This window comes from Podarcis tiliguerta, assembly GCF_965153285.1.
Source record: "Podarcis tiliguerta genome assembly, chromosome: 13".
Lineage (NCBI taxonomy): Eukaryota > Metazoa > Chordata > Lepidosauria > Squamata > Lacertidae > Podarcis > Podarcis tiliguerta.
Genome location: NC_139546.1, coordinates 23,076,952 through 23,090,124, shown reverse-complemented (window position 1 = coordinate 23,090,124; position 13,173 = coordinate 23,076,952). Strand labels below are relative to the sequence as shown.

Here is a 13,173-nt window from a genome sequence, read left to right as displayed (position 1 = left end):
GTCACAAGTCAATGCCAACCGGGGAGCATGTAATGTCCATGACCCACTCTGATTTATTTCTCTCCCTTCTCCTTCCCCAGACCTATCTGGTGCACCTGCTGAAGACAGTGCGCCTCCTGCGCCTGCTCCGTCTCCTCCAAAAGTTGGACCGCTATTCTCAGTACAGTGCTATGGTCCTGACTTTGCTCATGTCCATGTTCGCCCTCCTGGCCCATTGGATGGCCTGCATCTGGTATGTCATCGGCCGGCAGGAGAGCAACGATCCAGTGACCTGGGACATTGGTGAGCTTAAGGAGCGACTGGGCAGCCCTCCTCGTGGAAACCCTGGGTGTGTGGCTCCGAGTGGAGCTACATGCGTCTCCTTGTGAAAACCCATAACAAGGCTGCTGAGCATCCTGGGAAAGGAGTGGGCGCTGAGCAAGAGGGCTTAAACAAACACGCTTTTTTTCCTACTCCTTGGGCAACCTTTGAAGAAGAAGAAAATAACATAGATCTGCATGTTTACGGCATGGTTCAGTTTGACCCAGCAGAAAGCTGATGTTGGAAGGGACAGAAGGGCTAGTGTCTGTAACACCACCAACACCTCCTCTTCCCCCAATCTCTGGAGCAGTTTTCTAACTTTGAAGCAAATGTTTACATTTTCAAACCTGAATGCGTAAGCCGGGGGAATGGAGCCTGTGGCCCTCCATGTTTTGTTGGACTCCAACCCCCTTCATCCCTGACTACTGGCTATGCTGACTGGGTCTGATGGGAGTTGGAGTCCAACAAAACATGGAGGGCAACATATTCCTCATACGTGCTTTGCAGACTGGTGAGGGCAATGCTGGCTTCTGGGATTCCCATTCTGTGGGAGCTTTTTCTGAGAAACTCTCTGGGGTGAGGGGGAAGGCCCTGGTATCTGCATCATCTGCTCCTTTCTCTGATAGCGGGATGCAGTCTGACCCACTGCAACAGGATTAACCCTTCACTGTGCCCTGCAGGTTGGCTCCACGAACTGGGCAAGCGTATCGAGGCCCCGTACATCAACAGCTCTGTGGGCGGACCCTCCATCCGCAGCGCCTACATCGCTTCCCTCTACTTCACCCTCAGCAGCCTGACCAGCGTGGGCTTTGGCAACGTGTGCGCCAACACGGACGCCGAGAAAATCTTCTCCATCTGCACCATGCTCATTGGCGGTAAGTCCATCACAGGCAGGGCTGCATATCTCTCGTAACAACAAGCGCACTGCGGGGGGCGGGGAAAGCATAGGGTTTTGGCACTGGTGTCTAGCATCCAGATAAACTTTGTTTCCATTTTGCCAGAAAGCAAGTTTCTAGTCCTCATCGTTTGCAAATGCGGAGAGGGCCTAGTGAAGTCTTGAAAGACAAGGTTGAGATGGGGGACTGCTAGACAGGATATTTTCACATGCTAAAAGTAGGGCAGGTGTTTGGTGCAGAGTGATTTGCCCCTCCTAAAGATAAGCAGAAGTAGAATAAATTATGCAACAACAACAACAAGCCCACTACCACCCCATGCAATGCAACATTTGGGCTACCTGGGCTCATAATTTCATTGGGTAGGGCTTTGAGTGGTGCTGTTAGTTGACCAGAGTCCAGGGATCAATGTGAGGGTGTGATCTTCACCTTGCGGCCTTTGGTATGCATGTGGTGCCTTTTTGAAGTGGTTTGAGAGGTGAGCTTCGATAGTTAAGACTTGGGGCTTATCCACACTTAGCTTTCCTCTGCTCTTTCCAGGCATGGTCCATGCTTTAAAGCTCCGTTTCTGAGTACACTTTTCTCTCTCTCTAGAGCTTTCCCTGCAAAAACCTGCTTTTTAAAGCTGGATTTGGAGCAAATGGCAATCCACAGAAAAATTGCCAATTGCTCCATTTGAGCACTAAAAAGCAGGGTTTTCATTGGGAAACCTCTTGGGGGCGAGGTGGGAGACCATGCTTGGACACAGAGCTTTAAAGCACAGACTTGTGGCTGGAAAGAGCGGGGCAGAGGTTAAGCATGGATAAGCCGTCAGACTCTCCTCTGACTGCAACTCATTATATGTCTCTGGTCTATTGATCTCTCTCTTTCATCCTCAGTTCCTCCCATCTGTAAAATGGACATAAAAGAAACAAGTGTAATTCAGAAAATGAGAGGTGCAGGGGGCATATGCCTGTCACTCAGCTGATGTCAGCTGGTCAGCAGGTGGGCATGGTTTGGGGGGGGGGGAATGGCCTTATGGGCCAAATTAGGGTCCCAAGATTGGCCCACAGGTGGGAGATTCTCCACCCCTGGTTTAGAGGTCACAAAGCAGACTGTGTGGCACTTTAAGTTGTCCTCTGGCAGAGGAGCTGGGGTGGCTGCTGCCCCATAGTTTTCTGACTGAGACAGCTGCTTTGCCATGCCTAGGAACACAGGAAGGCTGCCTTGCACTGAGCCAGACCAATCTATTTAGCCCATTTTTGCCTAGACTGACTGAAAGATGCTCGCCAGGATTAGAAGGCAGGGAGCATCTCCTAGCCCTATCTGGAGATGCTGAGGACTGAACCTAAAATGCTCCAGCACTGAGCTCCAGCCCTTCCCCTCCTGCCTAATGATAGGACTGGCCCTGATACCAGACCTGAAAAGGAATTAAGTCCTGGGAATATGCTACGGCTGCCCTATACTAACTGCTGCCTGGGTGATCATGAGAAGGAGATGGAGTCCTAAAGTGACTTTCATTATGGTCCCATAGACTGGATAAATGCATGTTCAGCTCACATCAAAGACAAAAATATTTTAGATAACCTAAATGGCTGTGCTTTAGAACTTGAGACGAGGAGATTACTCTCCTTTGAGAGTAAAGCAGGAAGAGTGAGAAATAGAGGGGGTGGGTGGTTTATTACTTTTGTCCAATTTTAATTTTTTGTTTCTAAATTTATCGTAATGCTCTCATAGGGCAGTCCAGGGTGGGGGAATTCCAGGCTCAGAAAGAATTGGCCCATCTCAGCTTTATTAGCAGTGACAAAACCTCCAGGCTCAGAAGTAGTCTACTTCTGGAATACTAGCCATTCTGGATAAGCAACAAAGGAAAAACTGCTGCTTTCATGCCCTGCTTTTTTTTAAAAAAATAGTATAGTTTTTAGTTTAGTTTAGTTTAGTTTTACATTACATTACATTACATTACATTACATTACATTACATTACATTACATTGCATTTATATCCTGCCTTTTTCTCTGGAGAACTCAAAAATGGCACACAGGCTTCTCCCCATCTCTGTTTTATTCCCACAACAACCCTGTTAGGTAGGTGTCAGGGAACTGCCATCAGTGCCGGAAGGAGAGAGCAAAATCCAGAGGGATTCTGGAGAGCGTCCCGGGATTGGGAGAGGCAGCCCATCTTCTGGGGAAGAGACTCAGCGTACCACCAGTGGAGAAGGGGGGCAGATGGGGGAAGCGGCGAGGCGGTCCCATGACTCCTTGCCGGGGACCAGCGGGGAGAGTAGGGGTCCTCCGCTGCCTACGCCCTCCTTGCGCAGAAGGCTTTCGCGCAGAGAGAGTAGGAGGAGACTAGGCGTCAAAGAGCTTCTTTGCTGGAAGAAGTTTAAGAAACGCCCACTGACGGATTCTGCCAGCGATTGAGACAGCCACAGGTGAGTGGCTGTCCGAACAGAAAAGGTTCACTCAGGCAATCCAGCCAGCTGCTTGCACCGGCTTACGCACGAGCAACCCCTAGAACCATTACAGTAGGTTAGGCTGAGAGACAGTGACTTGCCCAAAGTCACCAGTGAGTATCATGGCTGAGCTGGGATTTGAACCATGATCTCTCAGGTTTCTGAGCACAATTCAAAGTGTTGTTGCTAACCTTTAAAGCCCTATATGGCCTTCTCCTTGTATATCTGAAGTAGCATCTCCACCCCCGTCATTCAGCCTGATGTCCAGCTCTGACGGTCTTCTGGCAGTTCCTTCACTTCTGGGAGTTCCCTTACAGGGAATAAGGTAGAGGGACTTCCGGATAGGGGCACTCACCCTGTGGAACGCCCTCCCATTAGATGTCAGTGAGATTAACAATTATATGATTTTCTGAAGACATCTGAAGGAAGCTCCGTATAGGGAAGTTTTTAATGTTTAATGTTTCACCATATTGGCCTGAATATAAGCCACACTTTTTTCTAAATTCTGACTGTGAAAAGTTAAAGTGTGGCTTAATTTTGCGACCTTACAAAAATTGGCTTTTACGATATTGCCGCTGAAACAGACATATGGTAAAACAGAACAAGTGTGAGTGCCTGCAAAATTTTAAGGGAGCAGCTTATATTCTGGTATTGTCTTTTCCCCCTTTTTCGCCTTGAATTTTAAAGGTGTGGCTTATATTCAGGTGCGGCTTATATTCAGGTGTGGCTTATATTTGGGCCAATACAGTATTAAGTTTTTATTTTATGTTGGAAGCCGCCCAGAGTGGCTGAGGCAACCCAGTCAGATGGATGGGGTACGAATAATAAAATTATTATTGTTGTTGTTCCTTGTCCAGCACCCTAAGCACTACTCCACACTGACTTGTGTTCCATCTGTTGGAAATAGGATGCCAATCTAGATAGGCCTAAGAGGGCTCTTTTTCTCTCATGCCCCTTTCCTCCTCTCTGCCCCAGCTTTGATGCATGCCGTGGTCTTTGGCAACGTGACAGCTATCATCCAGCGCATGTACTCACGGCGCTCCCTCTATCATACCCGCATGAAGGATCTCAAGGACTTCATCCGCGTCCACCGCCTGCCCCAGCAGCTCAAGCAGCGCATGCTGGAGTACTTTCAAACCACGTGGTCTGTCAACAATGGCATTGATGCCAATGAGGTAAGGGTGGCTTGCTCTCTGTCAGTTTTAGGCTGGATTCCTATGCCCCCCCCCACCTTATTATAGAATAAGCACAACTGAACTGAATGAAACTGACTTCTGACCAGATGTTCATAGGACTGAATACTATTAACCCCCTTCTAAGGGTCACGATGATCTGGGAGATCCCCCCCCCCCCAAATTTGACTTTTTGCAGTAAGGAAAGTGATGGGGAAATATACTAGGAAAGTGTGAGATATTTGAGATGAGGTCGTCTAACCTCCCAACAAACAAAACAGAATGGATAATTAGCCAATATTGTCTAAATTTTCTGCAAATTTTGTGAATACAAATCAGGAAGGATGCTCAATGGAACAGGTCATCTGGACACGGCCTTAGGGTCTGGGGCTGAAGAGCACTCCTACATAAAGGAGGATAAAATGGAACAGGCTATGAGAGGAGCCTGGGGGTCAGACCCCGGCCCATTTGTGGGTTGTGGCGGCACAGTGGACTCCAATTGCACCAAACCCTATGCTGATGCTCCCTGCTCCTCCTTTCCCTTCAGCTCCTGCGGGACTTCCCAGATGAACTACGAGCGGACATTGCCATGCACTTGAACAAGGACATTTTGCAGCTGCCACTCTTTGAGAGCGCCAGCCGCGGCTGCCTGCGCGCCCTTTCCCTGCACATCAAGACATCCTTCTGCGCCCCCGGGGAATATCTCCTCCGCCAGGGAGACGCCCTGCAAGCAAATTACTTTGTCTGCTCAGGCTCCCTTGAAGTCCTTAAGGACAACATTGTACTGGCCATTTTAGGTAAGACTCTGGGAGAGCCGCACAGTGCAATCGGTGTCTCTTTGGAGATGCGGGGGTGGTCTCTGTACTAGGGCCAGGCTGGGGCCACAAATAGGCTCTGTGTCGGGGCTAGGGCAAAAATCAGTTTTGTTTGCATTTTTATGAGAAACTATCTGATCTGTGCTTCTCAAACTAATACATGAAATCTGCACTTCTCCAAATTTTGTGATGCAGTTCTCTGGTCAAGCAGTTTGTAAAACAATGTGTATGTTATGGGGAAATGTGCACAGATATGCATATATTGGTGAAACTAACTGCAAAAATTCATTATGTTAGAGGAACCTGCTTGCAAAAATGTGTACATTAGACAAAACTGCATACAAAAATACATTTATTATAAGAAATTTGCACTAAAATGCTGGTTGATTTTCTTGAGGATTTCTGTTAAATCTGCAAATTGCTGAGGAAATGTGGAAAACTGAATTTAAGATAAGAAAATTGAGGGCAGATCCACACCAGGAAGTACATTCAACAGATATTTAAAGTGCATGGCTTCTCCCAAAGAATTGTGGGAAGTGTAGTTTCACCCTCAAAGAGATACAGTTCCCAGCTCCAAGCTCCCATGATTTTGGGGAGAGGCCACATGCATTAAATGTGCTTTAAGTGTATAGCATGGATCTGCCCTGAGATAAACCAAAATTGACAAATTAATCCATTCCTGACCATTAGCAGTGCTGGCCAGGGCTGGTGGAGAGTTGGAGACAAACATCACCTGGAGGTCCACAAGTTCCCTGCTCTATATTAATCCTGTTCTGGAATACGCCATTGGCATAAAGCAGGCAACAGCTCTTGGTTTGATGACAGGGAAATCCAGGTTCCTGCTGCCCAGTCAAGAGACATGATGCTGACTGGTGACGGACACCCCTTGTGAGTCTAGAAAAGGCTCCGAGACCTCAAAGCACGCACAGCTCACTAGGCTAGTCCCAGCCTCAACCCTGGCCAATGGGACTCCCAGTTCGAGCCCCTCTGTCAGAAGATGGGGGAGAGATGAGGGAACACGCAAGCGGCCTCCCTGCTTCCAACCCCATTCAGGCACTCCCCAAATCCTGACTTGTCTTCCTTAGGTAAAGGGGACCTCATTGGGGCTGACCTGCCCAATAAAGACCAAGTAATCAAGACCAATGCAGACGTCAAGGCGCTGACCTACTGCGACCTCCAGTACATCAGCCTGCGCGGGCTCTTTGAGGTGCTGGAGCTGTACCCCGAATATTCTGCCAAGTTCATGGCCGACATCCACCAGGACCTCACCTTCAACTTGCGGGAGGGCAGCGAGATTGAGGTAGGGGTGTTTGTGTGCTGCAGGTGACCCTGATCCCAGCCTATCCTGCCCCCTTTCTACCTGTACTTCTAGCCATTTGACCACACAGGGCCAGTTCCCACCAAGACCAGACCCTTCCCCTTCCCCAGGAATAATTCACATCCCCTGCTAAAGACACCACATCCACCATCATCACTCCCAGACCATGAGAATGCATGTTTCCAGCGCTTCTAACTCCATCAGCACCCTTCCACTATTTGCATCTTGCCAGTTTCCCCGAGTAGGCAGAGAGAGAGAGAGAGAGAGAGAGAGAGAGAGAGAGAGAGAGAGAGAGAGACCAGGGCCACGTTTATCGTGTGGCTTGTCCTGGGTGAAAAGCTCTTTTTTAAAAAATAAATTGCCAGCATGGGAAGGAGGCCCCAGCTGGATTAAGAGCCTAGCAGGAAGCAAAGGGTTAAATCTTCCCTAGCCCCTGCCATCATGCAATAGGAGAGTGTGTGCTGTCAGTCTGTGAAAGAAACAGCATCCCATCCAGTCTGACCTATTTCCCCCACCTGTTCCCCAGATCCAGATAGCCTTCATAGGAACATAGGAAACTGCCTTATACTAAGCCAGACCGACAAGCCATTGAGCTCAGTGTTGTCTACACTGACTGGCAGCAACTCTGCAGGGTTTCAGACAGGGTTCTCCACCAGCCCTACCTGGAGGAGCCACGGATCAAACTTGGGAACTGAGCAAAGCAGGGGCTCAACCATTGAGCTGTGGCTTTTCAGACAGAGACAGGCAACTGTTTCTGTGGCGTTTTAAGCATCTGTTCCCAAAATCTCTGCACACTCATGCCTTTTGCGCCGCTGTTGCCTCTCGTCAAACGTATCTTGCATGTTTCTGAAGTGCTAAACGGGGGGAAAAGCCTCTTCTGGGTGTGTTTTCAGAGGGGAGAGTGCCGGAGGCATTTGTGGGGCTGTCTCCCTGGGAAACTCTGGTTTACGGATGTTCAGGTGGAGGAGGGGTTATGGCAGGGCCTACACAGCTTGACTGCCCCTCTCTCCCATCCCCACTTGAATGCAGCCTTGCATCATACCTTGCCAGGTCCTCAACATGGCTGCAGGCCCAGGCAGGCAAAGAGTTCAGGAGCTTAACAATGACCCTAGGGGGCCACCATACGTGACTGGTGGCAGGCCAGCGTTACCATGCAAGGAAGGAAGGGGAAGTGGTCTTCTTCATTCAGTTGGTAGACCGTGAGACTTTTAATTTCAGGGTCATGGGTTCAAGCCCTGAATTTGGCATCACACACTGTTCCACCTGCATTGCAGGGGGTTAAACTAGATGACCCTTGTGGTACCTTCCAACTCTACCATTCTATGATTCTATAAGGCACTGTGGTAGTGGGATATAAAAGCAGGAATTGGGGTTTGAATGGTGCAGCAGGATTTTTTAAAGCAGGGATGGTCAACCTGTGTCTCCTCAGATAGTCTTGAACTCCAGCTCTTATCAGCCCCAGCCAGCAAGGCCAATGGTCAGTGTTGATGGGGTTTTTAATCGAACAACATCTGGAGGGCCACAGATTACCCAGGCCTGTTTTAAAGTGTTACATGCAGCAGTGTGTGTGTTTGCGAGTCCTTCTTTTGGGCAGCAAAATGCCACATGTTGGAATTGTCTGGCATCATAAATCTAGGTTATACAATTAGCAACCTATACAGTGATAGCAACCCCAAACAAGGCTTTCCCCAAGTGGGGCTGTTGTATTCAGTGATTCCATTTAAGCACATGAATTAGTATACAGACACAGAATTCATCATTCTATGAACAACAGCCTGCTTCCTTTCAAATGGCAAAGTTCAGCCTGTTGTCGCTGCAAAGAGAAGCTTGAAAGTGTGTGAACAATGGTAAAATCTCAGAAACTGGGGGGGAAGAGGTGGGACTTCAGAGCCCTGAATAGCTACATACTTGGCCATAATAGAAGCAGAATAAAAGCTGCAAACTCATCAAATATATGCCAATATATGCACAACTGAAGCAGGGGGTAGAATTTTACCTGCAAGGTTTATTGCACACAGCCCAAAGCCAAATCTAACTGTCCCTCTCATTGGAGCACCTCATGCCGCTAGAACAGAGCTCAAAACTCAGTTATTTGCAGGACGCTTTTAAAGTATGGCATGCTGAGGTCTGAAAAGACTCCTTTGCAGAAGGAGAATGGTCCAGTCATTCAATACGAGTCATGCTCATTGAACACTGCAGAAGAGAACAAGAGCCCTCGTGGATCAAAGCAAATGCCTAGCCAGTCCTGCATCCCATTTCCCACAGTGGCCAATCAGATGCCTCCGGGACAAGCAGGGCAAGAGTGCCATAGCTGTCTCCTGCCCTTGTTCCCTAGCAACTGGCATTTGGAGGCATGGCGCCTCTGATCCCAGAGGTAGCATAAAGCCAGCATGAGGGGTGCAATATAAATTCATTTGGTTTGTATTAAATCACCCTTCCTGAATTAATATGCACACTCCTCTGAAATTTGCGCTTGCCTAAAGTTTGTGCTGCAGTCCTCCAGCCAAAGAAGGCATAGCAAAATGGGCCTGTTAGTGAAAAGTGCACACACAAATGCACACTGGTGACTTGACTGCACACAAATGCACATTGGTGAAAAAATGTACCAAAGTGTGTCCTATTGTGGGGAAAGTGCTTGCAGAAATGCAGTGCACACCCACCCCTCCCTTGGGTGTTAAGAAGACTTTTGCCTCTTCTTAAATGCAGGGAGGTTCGACAAGTTGGATCATTCCTTCTGCTGACTCCTTGTTATCTAGCTTGCAGAAAATAGCAGCAGTTGTTTTTGCCAAGCTTTCTCCCCATAGATTTTAAAAAAACAGGTTGAGGGTTTTCAAAAACTGCCTTCATTTTTAATGGAGGAAACAATATCTTTTCTGCTCTTGATATCTCTTATACGTATCGATATCTCGATATAAGATTTCCCATCCCTGGCCTCTCCCAAATGTGCTTCTCCTGAGGCGTCACCAAAGCTCAAGAGTCCTATACGGAACAGTGATATCTTGGATGTGTTTGTATTGGCAGTGAGGTCAAGAAAGTGGACAGTGGAGCCGTGAGGCAGAATATGGCCGCTATCTCAGGCAGTAGATAATGGAGGCAGTAGGAGCTTCAGTGAAGGGTTGAAGGCCAAAACTGTACACATGGCTGGTCCTGCCAACCTTCTGCCCTCGGTGTAGAAGTATGCTTCATCTGCCAGCCCAGTTGACCTCTATATGTGAAGGTGGGGTCCCTTGCCTCAGGCAGCAAAATGTCTTAGACAGATCCTGGGAGCTTTCCCACCACCACCAAATATTGGTCGCTAACTGAAGCCCACCACCAACAGTCTAAAACTTGAAAGACCTATGAGTCCTGGTGCCCATGAATTGAAGTTGCTATTTAAGCCACAGCTTCCCTTCCCTCTCCTCTGCCTGAGGGCCAAAGGAGACATCTTTTCTTTGCCTGAAAAATAGCTCTCTCAGTGTATGTGTATATAAACTGATTTGGACCAGGGCTGGGCAGCTGGGTGGGGGGATTTGTGGGAATTAGACTCTAGTTCCCATTTGCAGAGTGTGTGGAAAACAGCCCTGGGTGATTAGACCCTTTAATTAGTTCTCTTTCTTTCCCTCCTATAAAAACTATGCAAGACGCTCCCTTTTAAAGTTTAAAAGAACATGCTGTATAACTTAGTGTGCTTTGCAGTTGCAGATCAAATGTACAATGCAGGTGGGTGTTTCTTAAGTAGCTAAAACATCTTACATAGATTAAGCTGTTACAGACTAGCTAACATTTACAGACTCAGAAGCAGACAGCGGCACAACAAAGATGCTGCTCTGTTAAGACTGTTCAGCTAACTGCCATAACTGAACCAACTGCCATAACTGCCACAGAGCATATGACAGTTCTACAGCTCTTGCATTTAACCCTTTACACATGCAATTTGGATGCCAACATCCCATAGAATTAAACCCCTCTTTTCCACTGTTCCCCAATGGAAACCACTCATCACTCCAAAGTTGCTGTTAGCTACAAGCAGTGGGGGATAAGGCAGGTGCAGTACAAGTTCCTGTCTCTCGCTCCCCCTCCTCCCCGTGGTTAATAATATCTTCAGTGAGGGAGTGGAGAGGATTTAAATAAGTAAACAGTGCCGAAGAATAGGTTGACCACCCTCCCCTCTGTACCATGGCTCTGATCCCACTTGTCCACCTGTTTACTAAGCCACAAGTCCAAGGGAGGTTTATTTTTAAGAGCCGTTAAACATGAACAACTGCTGACTGCATCGCTCAGTCACTCATTTTAGGCTGAGGCCACATCGCCTCCCCTTACTTTCCATTTCCTCTGCTGTTAGACTTCACACCTCCCAGGAAGCAACGCTTCAACTCTTGTCATATATGGACATCGCTGTAACTAAGAACAGAATGTAGCATCCCCCATAAGGTGTTTTTAAGCAAGAGAAAATACGCCTAGAGGCAACAGCGGCTGGTGCCCATTGTACCCGTTGCAAGCAGAACCAACTCATTCCAGTTTTGCCCCCATCCTCTCCTCCAGTACAGTTCACCCTTGGTTCAACGCACCAGGTCACTTCCTCCCCGCTGCATTTCTCCTCCTGTTTGTGTCCTCCTCCGTCTACAGTTTCCCCTCGGCTGAACTTACCCACCTACCCACCCTGCTGATTGTGATGGTGGTTTTTGTCCACTAGGACCAAGACCGTGACCAGCCAGTAAACGCCCGTAGGCTCTCCAACAGCCGTCGGATGGTAACATGCTTTGGGCACTACCGGCCTGGGCTACATTCGAACCAGTGACCTAGAGGTGAAAGGTCGTGTGCCCACCCCGCCTCCCGATACAATCCTGCCCTCCCTCGCCCACCGCCACACCTCATTGCTCCCATCTGTCATCACAATGCCCACCCCCATTCCCCTGAACTTTCTCCCCCTATCCCTGCCTGCCCTCCTGACACTTTGCTGTAGCACATGGAAGTTTGTCCATCCCTGGAATGGTGTGGGTGGTGGAGTGCAAATAGATAGAAAGGGCGCATCATGAGCAGAGGAGGAAAATATAGGTAGAATGAAGACGGGTGGAATGAATGTGCATGGGAATAAGAGGAGAGGTGGACTCTAATCCACCTTGTGTGTATTCAGAAGAGCATGGGGGTTCTCTGCATATGTTGTAATGGACACACATAAGGAGGGAGGCAGAACCTTTCATCGCAAGCTTCATTCTGCCCAAATAGCTACTTGCCATGATGGCTGGAGGTTGTGCCCTGTCTCCAGGGACTATGGGCACAGCAAATACCAGTTGTTGGCACCCACAGGAGAGGAGTGTGCTCTAGCTCCTGCTCAAAACAATGCATGGTTGTCAGTTTGTGCCAAGATGGTGCAGGAGATGCTTCCTAGAGGGGCCAGAACCAAGGTGAAATGGCATCTGTCTCTTCAGCTTTTGGTTGGGCGGTCGCCAGTCTGGCAACCAAGAATGGTCAGCTTTGAGGCAACAACTCTGATAGACTCTGAAAGAGCTACCCAGTCTTTCTTGTTTGATTGTGTTGTTGTTGCTGTTTTCCTTTCTAGGGACTTCTCCGATTCTCCAGGTCCCCACGTTTATCCCAGGTAACTTTTTTGCTGCAGGAACAGAAGGGCACAGGGCTGGGAGAAACTGCATTGATTACAGCCAACATGAATTGGCTGGGTGGATGGGATCTCAGGATACAAAGAATAAAAATAAAATAAAAATCTTAACTTTGTTCGTAAGTTGCTTGCAAAAACTTGAGTTTGTACTCTCCTAAATTATTTCCCCTACACATGAAAGCCTGAGGGCTAAGAGCATTTTCACCCTGGCTTGCGGTGCAAATATGAACTAGTTTGAAATGCTTATTTGCATGACAAATTGATACCCTCCACCTAAACAATGATCAGATGGTCATACATCTAAGTTTATTAAATGTGATTTAAGCCTCACCTATAAGGGACACAGGTGACGCTGTGGGTTAAACCACAGAGCCTAGGACTTGCCGATCAGAAGGTCAGCGGTTCAAATCCCCGCAACGGGGTGAGCTCCCGTTGCTCAGTCCCAGCTTCTGTCAACCTAGCAGTTCAAAAGCACAAAGTGCAAGTAGATAAATAGGTACCACTCCGGCGGGAAGGTAAACAGCATTTCTGTGCACAGCTCTGGTTCGCCAGAAGCGGCTTAGTCATGCTGGCCACATGACCCGGAAACTACTCCAGCTCCTTCGGCCAATAAAGTGAGATGAGTGCCGCAACCCCAGAGTCATCC

At 48.3% G+C, this 13,173-nt stretch overlaps 1 protein-coding gene across 2 annotated transcripts in view; it reads left to right on the top strand.

Moving 5' to 3' along the window:
• KCNH4 (potassium voltage-gated channel subfamily H member 4) overlaps window positions 1-13,173 on the top strand; it is a 50,056-nt gene that overhangs the window by 30,227 nt on the left and 6,656 nt on the right. For both annotated transcript variants that reach the window (XM_083408534.1, XM_083408535.1), the window contains exons 7-12: window positions 81-282; window positions 981-1,175; window positions 4,602-4,801; window positions 5,346-5,595; window positions 6,699-6,913; window positions 12,471-12,509. In XM_083408534.1, coding sequence (XP_083264660.1) covers window positions 81-282; window positions 981-1,175; window positions 4,602-4,801; window positions 5,346-5,595; window positions 6,699-6,913; window positions 12,471-12,509 — 1,101 coding nt within the window. The remainder of the gene's footprint in view (window positions 1-80; window positions 283-980; window positions 1,176-4,601; window positions 4,802-5,345; window positions 5,596-6,698; window positions 6,914-12,470; window positions 12,510-13,173) is intronic.